The sequence below is a fragment of the Eptesicus fuscus genome, chromosome 13 (genome assembly GCF_027574615.1).
Source record: "Eptesicus fuscus isolate TK198812 chromosome 13, DD_ASM_mEF_20220401, whole genome shotgun sequence".
NCBI lineage: Eukaryota > Metazoa > Chordata > Mammalia > Chiroptera > Vespertilionidae > Eptesicus > Eptesicus fuscus.
In genome coordinates this window covers 65,162,430-65,179,682 of record NC_072485.1, presented here as the reverse complement: position 1 = coordinate 65,179,682, position 17,253 = coordinate 65,162,430, and the positions used below count along the sequence as shown (strand labels likewise).

Sequence of the window (17,253 nt, the reverse complement as noted above, 5' to 3'; positions counted from 1 at the left end):
GTATTTGTTGAATGAATAACTTCATCTCAGGTTCCAGTGTCTACTTTTAAGTTCTATCTTCTTCAGTCCTCAGTTTTTTTTAATCTGCCAAGTGAGTTTATCTACTTTATAGGACTATGTTTGGGGGATTCAGTGCATAAATGGGCAGGGGCGACATCTGTCTTATTCATTAGTGTCTATTGAATGAAGTACATTGCCTGGCACAACAAATACTAGGTGAATGGAGCAAAAATATCTGGAAAATAAAAAAGTTAACTACAAATGCAACTACTCTTTTTCCAAATATCATCATTTATTCTTTAATTGTTTTCTTTCTTACTGTTTCTGTGGTTTTGAATGACAATGATGACGATATATAGAAACTAACATTTACTAGGCAGTTATCACCTTCCAGGAATTGTGATGTTTGCTACAGGAATTATCTGATTTAATTCTCACCACAACCTTATGAAGTCTGTTCTATTACCACTGCTTCATTGGTAGATGAGGCACCTGAGACTTAGAAAAGTCGAACAATCTTCCCAAGGTCAGCAAACATGTAAGTGGTAGAGTGGGGCTTCCTCCCATTCAGAGCCTGAGCACTTAATTGCCATACACACAGTCTCCTGCTATCATCTACTGTATACTCTAAGCAGTCACTCCTTTGGAATTCATTGTTATTGCATTTCTTTTATTCCTTTTACCTGGCGAAGAAAAGACAAAAGTTTAAACTTTAAAAAAAGTAATTTATTTCTCATTTAAAGCTGGCATACACTATTAGTTTCAGGTGTACAACATAATGATTAGACATTTATGCACTGTATAAAGTGATCACCCCAATAAGTCTAGTACCCATCTGATACCATACATAGTTATTACATTATTATTGACTATATTCCCTATGCTGTAATGGTAAAAGTCCAATCTGTAGAGGTCTAAGGCAGTAAAAAAACAGCCATTTTATAGCCCCAATGTGCGAGTATTGTGTAATGTGACAGCACATGTTGGTTTGTGTGTATGTGTGTGTGTATGTATTTGCGCATGTAGTTGTATATGAGAAGCTGATGTGTGTAGATTCAATAAATGGCAGTTTCTGGACTCTAGGAACTTTCTTTTTAAGGACATATGACAAAAATTTAGGAAAGAATTGGGTGAGCATATCTACAAAAAGATACATGGAAAAAACTGCACTGGTGGCCAAAGAGATTTGGGTTCACACGTCAGCTTTGGTTATTGTTTTTGCACAAATCACTTAAAAAGTGCAGAATAGGGGTGGAACAACTAACTCTAAAGTGTGCATCTGGGGGCCATTTTACAAATAGTAACTGCCATGCAAATGTCCTTCTAATACAACATCAACTTCTGTAGCAGGTGATAGAGGCATTTGTGTTGTAGAAAGAGCTCAGAATTTGACACCAAAGTGTGCAGTCTGTTGCTTCTCAGCTACATAGCTTCAAATTAGTACCTTTCAGCCTGCTTTCTCAACTGTGAAATAAAAGTTATAGAGCATTTACTCTGGACCAGGTTTTATATGTATCTCATTTATTCTCACAACAACTTGGTGTCCATGGAGAATAGGAAGATGCTGGGTGAATTACACAAACATTAATTAGTGTTATTATGGTAACTGTCTCAGGATCCACAACCAAATAAGCATTAATAGGCATATGGAACCATAGCTGATCAGTGGACCTCTTCACTTCAGAACTGTTGGAACTATCTCTCCAGAACTGAGATCAGCCTTGAATCCAGACATCTCCAGAAATGGAGAGTTCGCTAATAATTTAAACTTAATTCTTAAACTAATACATACCTAAATAAACACTTAAATAAATACTAATCACTATACTAAAAGTTTTACATGAATCATTTATTTTAGCTCTCCTAACAACTTTAACAGAAAGTAATTATTATTGACCTCTTTTAGCAAAAGGAAGAAATAAGACCCAAAGAAGTTATGTAACTTGCCCAAGTTTATTCATCAAGAAAATGGCAGTCCAGGGAGGATCCGATCTCGTCTCTCTTACTCCAAAGTATGTACCCTTTTTTAAAATTACAAAATTTTTCAATTGCAGTTGGTATACAATATTATATCAGTTTTAGGTGTACTACACAGTGATTAGACATTTATATGCCTTAGGGAGCAATCACCCCATAATTCTAGTAGAAGTATGTATGTTTACATGCTATCTGCCCTTCTGCATTTTCTCCTCTCTCTACCAAGTCCCAACTCTCAGTTGAAGTTTGCTTTGGAAGTGTCTGGATTTCAACTGTATTCTTGGTCTCAATATTTGATAGGTCTGGGCTGGGTTGGGTGCATCTTATGGCCAGACATAAATGTGAAATTCATGGAATTTACCTTTGCCCTCTTGTAGGTCAATGAGGAGGATATGAAGGAATTTACAACTCCCTCAGGAAGAGCAGGATTACTCAGATGAACTATTGCCTTCTGAAGTCCTTCAAGAGCATCTATCTCTGAGTCAAAGCTCCCTCCAATAAGTATTTCACCCATAAGGTGCCTCCAAGCAGTCACCAACCTTGTCTTCATATCTTCTTTTTTTTTTTTTTTAAATTACTTTATTGATTAAGGTATCACATATTTGTCATCAACCCCCTCCCCCCGTTCCCTTCCCAATCCCCCCGACACGCAAGCCCCCCTCCCCCTGTTGTCCGTGATCATTGGTTAGGCTCATATGCAAGCACACAAGTCCCTTGGTTGATCTATCTCCCTTGTCCCCACCCTCCCCTACTTTCCCTCTGAGGTCCGACAGTCCGATCATTGCTGTTCTTGTTCCTCAGTCTATGTTGTTCATCATTTCCCCTAGATGAGCGAGCTCATGTGATACTAGGAATACAACCGAGACAAGCAATAATGGTTATGCTGAGAGGCAAATGAATCAGTCTGTAGTGAGCCTCCCTCTGGGCCAACAGTTCTTTTGAGTCCCGGTTTCCATGTCCAGCAGTTGTTAATGTGTTCATAACAGCAATGATATTGCAGCTCTGGATGGTGGACAAACGGTGGTATTGCAGGTCTGACCCTCTCTGGTTTGGTCCTGGGCAATCTGCAGTGACGCATATCTGCTGACTGCTAGTATGGCACGGCATCGTCAGCGTCTTCCATCTCTGGACTGTTTCTCTTCTGACTTCATGGCTGGAGCACTCCTGTCAATTCCTCTCTGTTGCAGGAATCCACATGCATATCTTCTTTTTTAACTTTCAGTGATTGCCTAAGAATTCAAGATTCTTTTTCAAACTTTATTTGTTACCTTTAAAAATATATACATAACATTATTTTGTTCTATCTATTATCTATCTATCTATCTATCTATCTATCTATCTATCTATCTATCTATCTATCTAATTATCTATCATCTACAACCTATCTATAATAAGATTACTCAAAGGATGTGTTTGAAATCTCTTCTGATATTCTATGTCTTTCTAAAAACAGCTTCACTGAAGTACAATTGACATGCATAAACTGCACACATTTAAATGCACTATTTGGTAAGTTTTAACATATGCACATACCCATGAAACCATCATCACAATCAAGATAATAACATATGCATCACTTCCAAAAGTTTCCTTTATTCTACTGTACTTTCTCCTACATGCCCCTTCCACCACTCTCCCCGTCAGAACACTAATCTGATTTTTACTATACATTAGTTAGAATTTTATATAAATAGAATCACATCTGACTTCTTTCACTTAGCATAATGATTTTGAGGTTCATTAATGTTGTTGCAGGTATCAGTAGTTCATTGCTTATTGCTGGGTATTTTTCCATTTGATGGATATACCATAATTTGTTTATTCATTCACATGTCAATGGGAATTTGGGTAGTTTCTAGTTTTTGGTTATTTTAAATAATGCTGCTATAAACATTCCTGAAATCTTTGTATGAATATATACTTCCATTTCTCTTAGTTAATAATGTGGATATTTAATCTTTTAATGTGCTCAACTGCCACTAGTAAATCTTTGATGAAGTGTCTGTTCAAATCTTTTGCTCATGTTTAAGTGGACTTTTTGTTTTCTTGTAATTGACATACTGAAAGCTCTTTATATTTCTGAATACAAGTCCTTTATCAGATATGTGATTGGCAAATATTTTCTCCCAGTTCTTACATTGTCTTCTGTTGCTTTTAGCAGTGTCCTTCAAAGAACAAATATTTTAATTTTGACAAGTCCCATTTATCAATTTTGCCATTTATGGCTTGTGCTTTTATTGTTATATTTAAGAAATATTTGCTTATCCTCATGTTCACAAAGATTTTCTCCTCTGTTTTCATCTAGAAGTTTATAGTTTTAGGTTTTTACATTTAAGTTTAGGAACCATTTTGAGTTGAGTTTTATAGATGGAACCAGGTAAGAGTCAAAATAAATATTTTTGCATATGGATATCCAATTATTTCAGCACCATTTGTTGAAAAGATTATCTTTTCCCCCACTAAATTGCCTTCGAATCTTTGTTGAAAATCAATTACCCATATATGTTGGAAATATGTTGTCCATATATTTGGGCATATTTCTGAACTCAATTCTGTCTCAATGTTCTATTTGTCTGCTGTTATGCCAATACCACACAGTCTTGAATACGAATAAGTCTAGAGATCAGGTAGGGCTAGTACTTCAACTTCATCCATTTTAATTACTTAAGGCCCTTTGAATCCTATCTAATAAAAGAGTAATATGCAGATTGACCATCACTCCAACACACAAGATGGCTGCCCCCATGTGGTCAAAGATCCTGCCCCCATGTGGACACAAGATGGCCACCACAAAATGGCCAGCAGGGGAGGGCAGTTGGGAGGGACCAGGCTTGCAAGGGAGGGCAGTTGTGGGCGATCAGGCCAGCAGGGGAGGGCAGTTGGGAGGGACCAGGCCTGCAAGGGAGGGCAGTTGGGGGCGATCAAGCCTGCAGGGGAGGGCAGTTAAGGGGTGACCAGGCCAGCAGAGGAGGGAAGCTGGGGGTGACCGGGCCAGCAGGGAAGGGCAGTTAGGGGCAAACAGGCTGGCAGGGGAGCAGTTAGGCATCAATCAGGCTGGCAGGGGGGTGGTTAGGGGGTGATCAGGCTGGCAGGCAGAAGCGGTTAGGGGCAATCAGGAAGGCAGGCAGGTGAGCAGTTGGGAGCCAGCAATCCTGGATTGTGAGAGAGATGTCTGACTGCCCGTTTAGGCCCGATAGCACCGAAATCAGGCTAAATGGGCAGTCGGACATCCCTCAAGGGGTCCCAGATTGGAGAGGGTGCAGGCTGGGCTGAGGGACATCCCCGCTCTCCCATGCATGAATTTTGTGCACTGGGCCACTAGTTTTTATATAATTAAAAAATATAATTTGTTACTGTCTATAAGAATGTTTATTATAATTTTGGTTGGGATTGTATTGATTCTTATTGATCAATTTGGGGAAAACTGACAAATTGACTCTTCTGATCCATGAACTTAATGTATTTCTCTTTTTTTATTTAGGTCTTCTTTAAGTTATCTCCTCATTGCTTTGTGTTTTTCAGTGTATGTAGCTTTTTCAAACTTTTGTCACATCTATTCTTTCTTCTTTTTTTTTGTTAATCCTCACCCGAGGATATTTTTTCCATTGATCTTTAAAGAGAGTGGAAGGGAGGGGGAGAGACAGAGAGAGAAACATCAATGTGAGAGAGACACATCTATTGGTTGCCTCCCACATGCGCTCTGTCTGAGGCTGGGGATCTAGAGAGCAACCAAGGTACATGCCCTTGACCAGAATTGAACCCTCAATCCTTCATTCTATGGGCCATTGCTCTAACCATTGAGAATAACCAGCTAGGGCCAGATTTATCCTTAAGTACTCCATTATTTTTATTTATTTATTTAAAAAATATATATTTATTGATTTCAGAGAGGAAGGCAGAGGGAGAGAGAGATAGAAACATCAACGATGAGAGAGAATCATTGATCGGCTACCTCCTGCATACCTCCCGCACTGGGGATCAAGCCTGCAACTTGAGCATGTGCCCTGACCGGGAATTGAGCCATGACCTTCCTGGTTCACATGTTGACGCTCAACCACTGAGCCATGCTTGTCGGGCAGTATTCTATTATTTTTGATGCCATTGTAATGGTATCAATTTTAAAATTTTCATTTGAAATTGTTGTTTTTTTTGTGTGTGTATAGCAATGCAATTACTTTTGATTTTGGCTAACTCACTTATTAGTTCTAGTAACTTTTAATAGATTCCATTGAATTTTCTGCATATACAATCATGTTATCTATAAATAAAAACAGTGTTCTTCCTTTCTAATTTGAGTGATTTTATTATTTTTTCTTTCTGTGTTGCTTTGGCTAGCACCTCCAATATAATGTTGAGTAGAAGCAGTGAAAGTGTAAATTTCTATCATATCATTGATCTTAGAGGAATCTTCTCAGTCTTTTGCCATTTGTTATGCAGATCTTTCATAGATGCCTTTATCTGGATAAGAGAGTTCCCTTTGACTTCTTGTTTGTTGAGAGTTTTTTGATTTTTTAAATCAGGAATGAATTTTAGATTTTGTCAAAAGATTTTTCTGCATCCACTAGGATGAGCATATAGTTTTCTTTCTCTACTAATATGATTAATTACATTGTTTGTTTTTGGAACATTAAACAGTTTTTTTTTTATTGTTTAAAGTATTACAAGTAGTAGTACATATGTCTCCCTTTTTTTTTTTCTTTCCCAACTGACCTTCCCCCAGCCTCTCCTACCTCCCGGCACATGCCCTCACCCCCCTCCCAGTGTCTTGCGTCCATTGGTTATGCTTATATGCATGCACACAAGTCCTTTGGTTGATCTCTTACCTCCCCCTGCCCCCCAACCCTCCCCAACCTTCCCGCTGTCGTTTGATAGTCTGTTCAATGCTTCTCTGCTTGTGTATCTATTTTTGTTCTTCTGGTTATAATGTTCTTTATTATCCATAAATGAGTGAGACCATGTGGTATTTTTCTTTCACTGACTGGCTTATTTCATTTAGCATAATGTTCTCCAGTTCCATCCATGCTGTTGCAAATGGTAAGAATTCCTTCTTTTTATAGCAGCATAGTATTCCATTGTGTAGATGTACCACAGTTTTCTAATCCACTCATCTGCTGATGGGCATTTAGGCTTTTTCCAAATTTTAGCTATGGTAAATTGTGCTGCTATGAACATAGGGGTGCATATATCCTTTCTGATTGGTGTTTCTGTTTTCTTGGAATATATTCCTAGAAGTAGTATTACTGAGTCAAATGGCAGTTCCATTTATAATTTTTTGAGGAAATGCCATACTGTTTCCCACAGTGGCTGCACCAGTCTGCATTCCCATCAGCAGTGAAGAGGGTTCCTTTTTCTCTGCATCCTCTCCAGCACTTGTCGTTTGTTGATTTGTTGATGATAGCCATTCTGACAGGTGTGAGGTGGTACCTCATTGTTTTGAGTTGCATCTCTCGGATGATTTGTATAATCCCAGGATAAACCATACTTGGTTCCATGTAGTATTCTTTTTATTTTATTTTATTTTTTTAAAAATATATATTTTATTGTTGATAGTATTACAGATATCTCCCATGTCCACCACTCCTTAACCCCCTCTCCTAACCTCCTCCCCAGGTCTTCACTATCCTATTGCTTGGGTCTATGGACTATACATATAAATATATAAGTTCTTTGGTTTATCTCTTCTTGTCCTCCTAACCCCACATCAAGGTATGTCAGTTTGTTCCATGCCTTCATGCTTTGGGTCTTATTTTGTTATCAATTCATTTTGTTCATTAGATTCCACAAATAGGTGAGATCATGTGATGTTTGTCTTTCTCAGTTTGGCTTATTTCATTTAGCATAATATTTTCCAGGTCCATCATGCTGTCTAGTATTCTTTTTATTATTAAAGAAAGTAGGAAATGTTCCTGAGACTTCTTGGTTGGTTAAGGTCACAGATGGTATTTTCTAACACCATATGCCAATTTTAAAAGGGGTTTGTAGTTTTTTTGCTGCAAAAAGCTTTATTGTTTCATTTAGTCTAATGCATGGGAGAGGGCTCCAGGGTGGTTAAAAGAATGGCTAGTAGTTTCGGGGAGAGGCTCAGGAAAAAGCCAGACACCAGGGGATGCAGAGGGGCCCCTCAAAGGCTTCTGGGCTCCAAAGGCTTCTAGTCGTGCTTGAGGGTGAGCCTTTTGAAGAGATACTCGCCCAGCCTAGGGGCCGGCAGCCTGCAGAGGTTAGTCAGGTGTCGTCCATCTTCTTGATGAGTTTCACCTCCTCACCCAGGAAGTGGTTCTCCCAGAAATCACAGAGCTGAGCGTCTGCGTGGGTAGAACCCAGGGCACGCAGCTCCAGAAGGGCCTGGTTCAGGTTCCTCTCCAAGGCCAGGGCGGCTTCCCTGGCGTCCTGAGTTTTGCCCACTCATCCTGGAAAGACTTCAGCACATCCTGGAAGAGAATGCGGCTATCGCGCTTATTTTGCAGCTTTAAGAGATGCTCAGCACCCTCTCGCTTCTTCTCCACCAACTCGCGGAAGAAGTGGCCCACACCCTCGAGAGCCACATCATCCATAGAAGCCCAGAGAGAGGTAGGTGTGGGCGGCCCAGGGATGCAGGTTGGCCAGGCGGTTGACCGAAGCCTACACCTGGGTGGAATAATTCTGACGAATTTGGTAGCTCATGGTTGTTTGGCAATAAGGATTTAAGGTAGAAAAAAACCCCGGTGTGTTGGCTGGTCCGGAAGGTGGTTCTGAAGATGGTGACTGAATAAGACGCAGGAGAGTGGTCAGAGGCTGGAAGAAGGGGCGTCCCTGGGTCTGTTCATTCCAAACACTGTTGAAGCAAGAGACAGATCCGAGACCACTGAGGGCACTTCAAGGGATTTGTAGTTTTGAGTCCTCTAAATTTCTCTATTAAAAAGAGAATAAGAGGGAGGCAGTAAAAGGAAGATGGAGGAAAAAAAGAAATTCAGGATATTTTAATCTTCTAAGAAATATGTTCTGAATTAGACAGTTTCACTTAGAATTCAACCATGAGGGTGCAGGACTGGTTGAGAGATCACTAGGAGTGATAGCTGCAAGAGCTGAAGAGGGCAGATTAGAAAGTGTGATTTTAGGAGTGACGATTTGGCTCCAGTGGTATTTAAAACAGTTGGTACCTTCTTTTTATCGGCAGACTTTTCAGTTTCTTCCTCCATCTTCTAGACACCAATTGTTCTAGTTTCCTCCCTCCCTCGTTGCAGCTTCTCAGACTTCCATGTTGGGTTCTTATTTCTAAACGTGAGTTACCCAAGGCTTAGTCATAGGTCTTTCCCTATGTAGTCATTCCTTATGTTAATTTCATCCAGCCCCATGGGTTTAAATATTTACTTAAAGTATCTAAATAAAATTCCAAGTCTTTGCCATCGACTATATTTAGCCAGTTTGGGTCCCCAACTGCCTTCATGATTATCTCCTCCTCTACTTCCCTCTAGTTCAAGCCAACCTGTTCCCGCATTAGGATCTTTACACCTGCTCTTCCTTTTCTTGGAATGTGTTTCCCCAGATCTTCTCATGGCTCACTTCCTTATTTTATTCAGTTCCCAGTCAAATAACTGAGAGGCCTTCCCCAACTTCTAAACCCCTCTACCTAAAATAGCTGTTCCACCCTATGTTATCGTCTGTCCTCTGACCCTGCTTGATTTTTTTTTTATCACAACCTTCTTGCTGCTTCATATTTATGGCCATTGCTTATTTATTTATCTATGTGTTCATTGTCCGTGCTCTGCACTGTGATAGAAGAGCCAGGATATCTTTCATTTTAACTCTCACTAGGTACTCAAAAAAAGATTTGTTTAGTGAATAAATAAATGAATATTTTACTAACACTTTATATGTTAAGTTTAACAAGTAAATTCTACCCAATGCATAGTGTATTTTTGGTTTGTTTTTCTAGGCATTTCTTTTGCATTTAAGTTGCCTACACTAAGATGACAGGGGTTTCTGCTCATTTACTCATAAAATCACAAGTTGGTTAACACAAAAGAACAAGGATAGCATAAAACTCAGTTGAATGTGCTTTGCACATTTTATGCTTTCTAGATTTCATGATGTTAAATATTGTCTTTTGATTATCTGGTCTTAAAAATTACAAAATTATTTTTATGTCAGTTTCTCTCTAGTTTGTGAGTGCATTGAGGGCATGGAATGTGAATCATTCACCCTTTTAGTCTCAGGGCCAGACTCAGAACCTGGTAAAGTGAAGGTTTACAATAGATGTTTGTTGAAAATGACAAATAGGAGAAGGATTTAGGGAAATACAAGCATCTAGGTACAGATTTATGCTTCTCCTCTGTGAAAACTTATCAAGGTTTTCATAAAAGTTTGTGATCCTGCATTTTCTTAATCAGTTGCCCTTTGTGTCCCAAACTTAATCCTAATTCACTTTGTCAGGCAAACTCCCAATTTACATACAAGTCTATTCCTAGCCAAATCAACTTCTCATTACTCACTGCAAATGGAGCTATACCTTAGTATGGATACAGCCTCCTATAGATTCTACAAGTTGGAAGTAATAGAGGGCCAGGACAGGTCCACAGGGATGGCAACCAAATTAAACTAAATGACATTGGTATAACCCTGCTGCTTCTTATATCAAATATGGGCTAGATGAAACCAGAATAAACAGAGAAAATTGCATATTGGCCCAACCGATGTTTATGAAACTGAAAAGATTCTGGTACATGTTGGTTTAATAGATTTAATAGGCAAGAGAGTTTATTTTCCTTAAAATAAAAAAAAGTTATTTTCACCCTAGCTGGTTTTGCTGCTCAGTAGTTAGAGTGTCAGCCACAGACAGAAGTGTCTCAGGTTCATTTCAAGAGCACGTACCTGGGTTGCAGGTTTGATCTCCAGCCCTGATCAGGGTGTGTGCAGGAGGCAACCTATCAATGTTTCTCTCTCTCTGTCTCTCTCTGTCCCTTCTACTTTCTCTAAAAATCAATGGGAAAAATATTCTCGGGTGAGGATTAACAACAACAACAACAAGTTATTTTCTTCCTAATGTGATAGTTATCCTAAAATTTTAAAGCAATAACAGGGTATAATATGAATCACTCTATTCTTTGAAATAAAACCCACTGTTTTGGTTACATATTGCTATATAACAAATCAGCCCCAAATGGAGTGACTCAAAACAGTAATAATCATTTTATTGCTATCTCTCACAGTCCTAGAAGTTGGCTGGATTTTGGTAGGCAGTTTTCACTTGGAGACAGAGCAGAGACAGATCATCTCAAGTTTCACTTGCTCATAAGTTGGATGACTGACTAGGGGGACTCAGAGACTTGTAGTCTGAAACAGCTAGGGCTCCTTGGGCATCTCTCTCTCTAAGTCTTTGTGGTCTCTCCACATGTCCTTTCCAGCATGGTGGCTTCAGAGTAGTGGGACCTTTTACATGGTAACTCAGGGTTCCAGAGGTACATGTCCATAAAGAAAGAGTGCCAGGTGGAAGCTGTGTTGACTTTTCTTAGATGGTTCTTGAAAACCATGCAGTACCACTTCTGGGGTCCTCTGTTTGTGAAAGGAGTCCCCCAAACCCTCTAGGTTGAAAGGGGAGGAACATAACCTCCATTTCATGACGGGGAAATGGCCAAGTTCTTCAAGAGCATGTGGAATGGAAAATGTTGTGAGCATATTTGGACAATACAATCTGCCACAACCACTGTTAATATTTTATTGACTCTCCTTCTAGGCATCTCTTTCTATTTTACATAAGGGTTTTCATGATACATGCTGTTATAGAACCTGCTTTGTTATATTAGACCAATGGTCCTATTACAGAAAAAGAAACTGAGATTAGTAACATGGCTTGTCACACGGTGAGTTAGCTGCAGAGCTGGGCCAGACTCCAAGTCTCTTGATTACGAATCTAGGACTCTCTGCTACTCTAAGCTGAAAAATGAAAGCGGAGCTCTGTGATGTTTCATGTTGAAGCTATGGGTAGAATAGAGTAGATGTTGAGGCACTTGAGGGAAGCAGGACAGTGAAGAGTCTAGTTGGTAACCCATATAAAAACAGGTGGTTTTACATTTGTAATGAAAATGCACATGAAACATAAAAGTTTAAGAGGTGCCACAGAGAAAAGCTGATAATATAGTTTCTCTTAAAGAAGTTGGATTTTATGTTTAGAGAAAAATAGAATTCAGCTTAGACTGGAGACACAGAAACCTAGTTTAGGAGGGAAGGCATATTAAAGTTGGAAGCCATGGGACAGTCACAAAAAAGGAACACCTTTTAAATTTTATTTTAATGTCTATGGTATACTAAATAGAATGGTAGTTGTATAATATACATGTTCATTTAGCAACAAACAGCTTTAAGATGTTGAGATTATTATTTTCATTTTACAGATGAAGAAGATGAGTACCCCAAGTAATTCTGATGTACACACACAGTTGGAAACAACTGGGACCAATGGCCTCATTTTGTAGATGAGAAAATAGGCTCAATAAAGTGAACTGACATGCCTAAAATCTCACAGCTACTTGGACACAGAGTCAGGATAAGAATTGATGGCTTCTATATGCACATTCTCTGGTTTTCCATCTAAATACATTTCCCAAAGTGTATTTTGCACAACACTAGATCTATGAACTAGTCTGTGATGAATCAGGTCATGTATGATTGAACATGTTTAGTTTTGAGAAATACTGCAAACCATATTACCCTTCTGGAGATTTATTCTATACTAAATGCTCTGAGAAGTTGTCTAATTAAAACATTTTGTTTTACTTAACTCTGAGTGGTCCAAAATTGTTTGAAGGTGGATCCTTCTTTTTACAGCTATTGAACATCTCACTGAATGGTAACTTGGCAAAACAGGAAAGCCAATACAGAGAAATCCATATTGAATAAAGGAGTTACTAATAAACATATTCAAAGCTGCAAAAGCTAGACTGTAGGTACTACGTGCACTAGGTTATTATCTAAGTTATGTACAATTTGTGTCAAAGTTTATAGTAATACACATTATAATCATTTGTGATTTATGGTTGTGACTTAAGGGAATTAAGGGGTTTGTTTCCAAGATCAGAGCAACATGAAAAAGCCCCAACTCTTCAGAGGTTAGAATAGAAGGCAGATACCCTAAAGCTTATTAAAAGCTAAACTATCACAACTACGCCACAAACTTTGGACAGAATCATCCATCTGGTTATGAGGATAAAAGGAATTCAGATACCTGGGACATCAAAGGCAGGAAGTTTTCCTATTGATGAGCTTCTTCAGGGTACCTTTTATGTCCTTATTCCTCAGGCTATAGATGAAGGGGTTCATCATGGGTGTCACCACAGTGAATAGTACTGCACCAATTTTATCTCTGTCATCAGGGTGAGTGGATGAGGGGAAGAAATAAACCCCTACAATGGTCCCATAGAAGAGCAATACAACTGTCAGGTGAGAGGCACAGGTGGAGAAGGCTTTCCACTTTCCCTCTGTGGATGAGATTATCAGGACAGCCCTGACAATGCAGATATAGGAGAAAAGGATGAGGGCAAAAGGGAATATGATGACTGATAAGCCCACGATGAATAACACAAGCTCATTGATCATTGTGTCTGAGCAGGATAGTTTGAGCAGAGAGGCCAAGTCACAGAAGAAGTGTGAAAGCGTGTTGTTGTCACAGAAGCACAATTCAAGGAGCAGAAGAGTGTGTGTCAGGGCAACAATATTACTGAGGACCCATGGAATAATTGTCAGTAAAATGCAGAGCCTGGGTTGCATGATGGTCGTATAGTTCAGAGGGTGGCAGATAGCCACAAAACGGTCATAGGCCATGACTCCCAAGAGGAAATTGTCAATGACAACAAACACAATAGAAAAGTACATCTGTGTGATGCAGCTCTCATAGGAGATGGATTGACTCTTGGTCTGGATATTCATCAGCATTTTGGGGACTGAGGTGGAAATGGAGGAAATATCAGCAAAGGATAGATTAGCAAGGAAGAGATACATTGGGGTGTGAAGGTAAGAGTCCAAGCTGATGGCCAGAATGATGAGGCCATTTCCAACCACAGTGACCAGGTACATTCCAAGGAAAAGCACATAGAGGAGATTCTGCTTCTCAGTTTCATTGGAGAGTCCCAGGAGGAGGAATTCAGAGATGCTGGTTTGGTTTCCTTGATGCATATTTCTATTGACCTGAAGAAAGGAACACAAGGTCTTCTTATCCCCACAAGGAACCTCAATAGAGTACCAATTAGTTACAGCCATTGCAGGGAGGTGGGCACTTCCTTTAGGCTGAAGGGCAATGAAGGGCGGAGAAAGATTACTTAATAAGGAACTGTGTCAGCAGTGCAGAGCTCCAGTAAATGCCTCACGAAGAAAAGATAGGGACCTGACAGATACTTCTCAATGAACATGTTTTAAACTCTAACATAATTCTGAATGTGATTTTTACAGTGGGCTCCAACTGTAGTTAAATGCCCCAAATTAAGATAATATTTGAGGTATATGCCATATTCTAAAGATGCTAGATACCCCTCTCTGAAGGAATTACTTAAAAATGAACAACTTAGTTCTAAGACTTTTCCTACCATTTATCCTCATCCTTTAAATTGAAGAAGATAGAATTTTGAAGAGTCATTAAAGTGAAGAGTTTGGGGAAGGAGAAACAATTGAGGTTTAAGAATACTTATGGGTATATACTACTTCCTCCTCAACTTTAGGGGGTACTCCAAAAGAACTGCTCTTGGAGAATGTGTACAAGAAGGGAGACCAGAATTTTACTTTACTCATGGCTAGATGTTGGGTGAACAAAGACAGTTTAGAGGACACATAAAGTCTAAAGACTTGTGTTTTTCTCTCACTTCTAAATGAGAAGGCTCACTGGATCAGCCCAGTATGGCAGGGATAGGGAAAAGCATGGTAGGGCAATGCTTCCTCATCCATGGCATAGAATGAATATGTGATTTTCTTATAGGCCAAGCAGATGCTGCAGGAGGTTGATGGATTCAAACCATGTCATTGGGACTCCAACCAAGAAGCAGCCTACTGGAGTAGAGGAGATTATAGCAGTAGGAGGTCATGGAGTCGCTCTCTTAGGAAAGAAGAATCATAGGAAGATGAGGGTGAAAATTCACTATGCCAAAATGGCTTGGGCTTAACCAGAATGTAGAACTGTATATTTTTGAGGGACAATCTCTAATCTCACCTTCCTGTTCTGCCTCTCCCACCCACCAGCCACACTGTACAAATTTTGCTGAGTTCCCGAGGCATCTGCCTCACTGGTTAAGAGCAGCACTAAAATTAAAAAAGCTCACCTTTGAAAGATGGTAGGATCTCAGAAAGTGACTGGACTCTAGACTCAATAGTTTAACTTGTTGGCAGGGTAGCAGTGGAGTGACTAAGAGCAGTTCTTATGTGTTTTTCAGAATCAGACTATTTTCCCAAGAACTGGAGTTAATAGTCATCATGCTGGGCTCACATAGGACATTAGCAGCTTCTAAGTCCTTTGGGATTGTATCCCCAAGGTGTTTTCCTCAAGACAAACAGTTGTTTTCACATCCCAGTCTCTATGAGGTAAATGGGGAATAGACAATTAACTCTGCTTTTTAAAAATTTCTTTATTGATTAAGGTATTGCATATGTGTCCTTATTCCCCCATTACCCCTCACCCCCCACTCATGCCCCCACCCCCCTGTTGTCCGTGTCCATTTCTGCTTTTTTTGTTTGTTCATCTTCTGGTACCTCTTCTTACCTGTGATTTCCTGTTTGTAACTTAGTTGGTTACTGCTCTTCATAGAGAGTGAATTGTTTGTTGTGTGTCTCATGTTCCCAGTGAGATAGTAAGCATTTTGAGAATTCCTTCTCTGTTTACCCTCTAATGCCTAGTAGAGGGAGAGCAATTAGTAAAAATCTCAAGAATTGACTTAAATTCCTGCAAGAGGGGCAATGAGTCCCAAGAGATGCTATCTCTAGTGGAAAGGATAGGCTACGGCCTCTAAATCACTTGAATGAATGTCAGTATGGAAAGGGAATCTAGGGATCCCTTGATTTAGCACTCAGTACTCTTAGTTGCAAATAAAAGAAATAAACTCTGGGTTTTTAATGTTGAAAAGAAACATTGAAATAATATCGAGTGTTTTACAGATACATTGGGACAGCTGAAAGAAAAAAAACAGACCCTGAAATGGATAGGAGCATGGAGGATGTATAGCCAGAGACACAGCCCAAATCAGTACATTCCTTCTTCTAATGTTTACATATGCCTTATAATATAGTACAGTTGTTTCTCACTCAAACCAAGAGCACTCACTCCCTCCTCAGCAGGAAGCAACGTCACCTATGGACTAACTGGATAGTTATTCATGACTAATATTTAAAATAATTGGGCAATGGAAAAAAAAGAAAAAGCGAGTTTTTCTGTCATCTATCCATCATCTATCTATCATCTATCTATCTATCTATTTATCTATCTATCTATCTATCTATCTATCTATCTATCATCTATTATTTATATATCTACCCACAGCTAGGAGGGAAATATGAGTGATAGAAGCCAAAACAGTGCAGTGTTTTATTGGGCCGGGGGAGGACTTGATTGGAAAGGGGCACAAGAGAACTTTCTGGGGTGATAAAAACATTTCATTACTGAGTACAATTGTCCAAACACATCAACCCGAACCAGTTGAGATCTATGTATTTTATTGTCTGTTATTTACACTTTGATTACATTATAATAGAAGCAAAATAAGCACCCACTTTTTGCTTCAAATGGAATTTGAATCTATTATCACATCAGAATCAATGGAAAATATTTTCTCGCCTTATCTTTTCTCCCAGATAAGCAGAGGTTGAGATGTTAAATTTTTGCTGGGATTCTGGAAGCAGATTCTGGGAGACAGAGTGGAGCCAAGGATGCTCCTATATATGATAACATTCAGAGTGAAGAGTCATCCTCCCAGTTACATAGGAAGTTAATCCACATTAGGCAAGAGGGAAGAGACCAGGTATGTGGCATTTACTCAGAAATAAGACCCAGATAGAACAAGTAAGTGGGAGGCACTTATGTATAAATACATGGATTTGCTGTCCTCATATGGGCAGGTAGAAGGGAGCTGTCGATTTGGACATTTTGGAGTTAGGGCTTCTGAGAACTCCTTGGTCATGGGGGGAAAAAAAGTAAATCCTTCTTGGAGAAAACAGAAGAACTTACCAAAACTTATGTTGAGGAAGACACTGGCCTATGTGACACTATTTTCATCTAGCCTATGTTCTCTTCTACTCTAGATAAAAAAAATATTGACTTATAATTGTATG

General features: G+C 39.3%; 1 protein-coding gene and 1 pseudogene across 1 annotated transcript; both read right to left on the bottom strand.

Moving 5' to 3' along the window:
* Positions 1–8,125: 8,125 nt before the first annotated feature.
* LOC114228940 (ferritin light chain-like) lies at positions 8,126–8,637 on the bottom strand (annotated as a pseudogene).
* Positions 8,638–13,182: 4,545 nt separating this feature from the next.
* LOC103302336 (olfactory receptor 1S1-like) lies at positions 13,183–14,151 on the bottom strand. Its single transcript, XM_008159397.2, has one exon. It carries the CDS (start codon positions 14,119–14,121, stop codon positions 13,183–13,185), a length of 939 nt encoding a protein of 312 aa, XP_008157619.2. The 5' UTR covers positions 14,122–14,151.
* Between the last annotated feature and the right edge of the window lie 3,102 nt (positions 14,152–17,253).

Excerpts from the sequence above, each read along its gene's own strand:
- LOC103302336 (XM_008159397.2), bottom strand. The coding sequence starts at position 14,121 with ATGCATCAAGGAAACCAAACCAGCATCTCTGAATTCCTCCTCCTGGGA.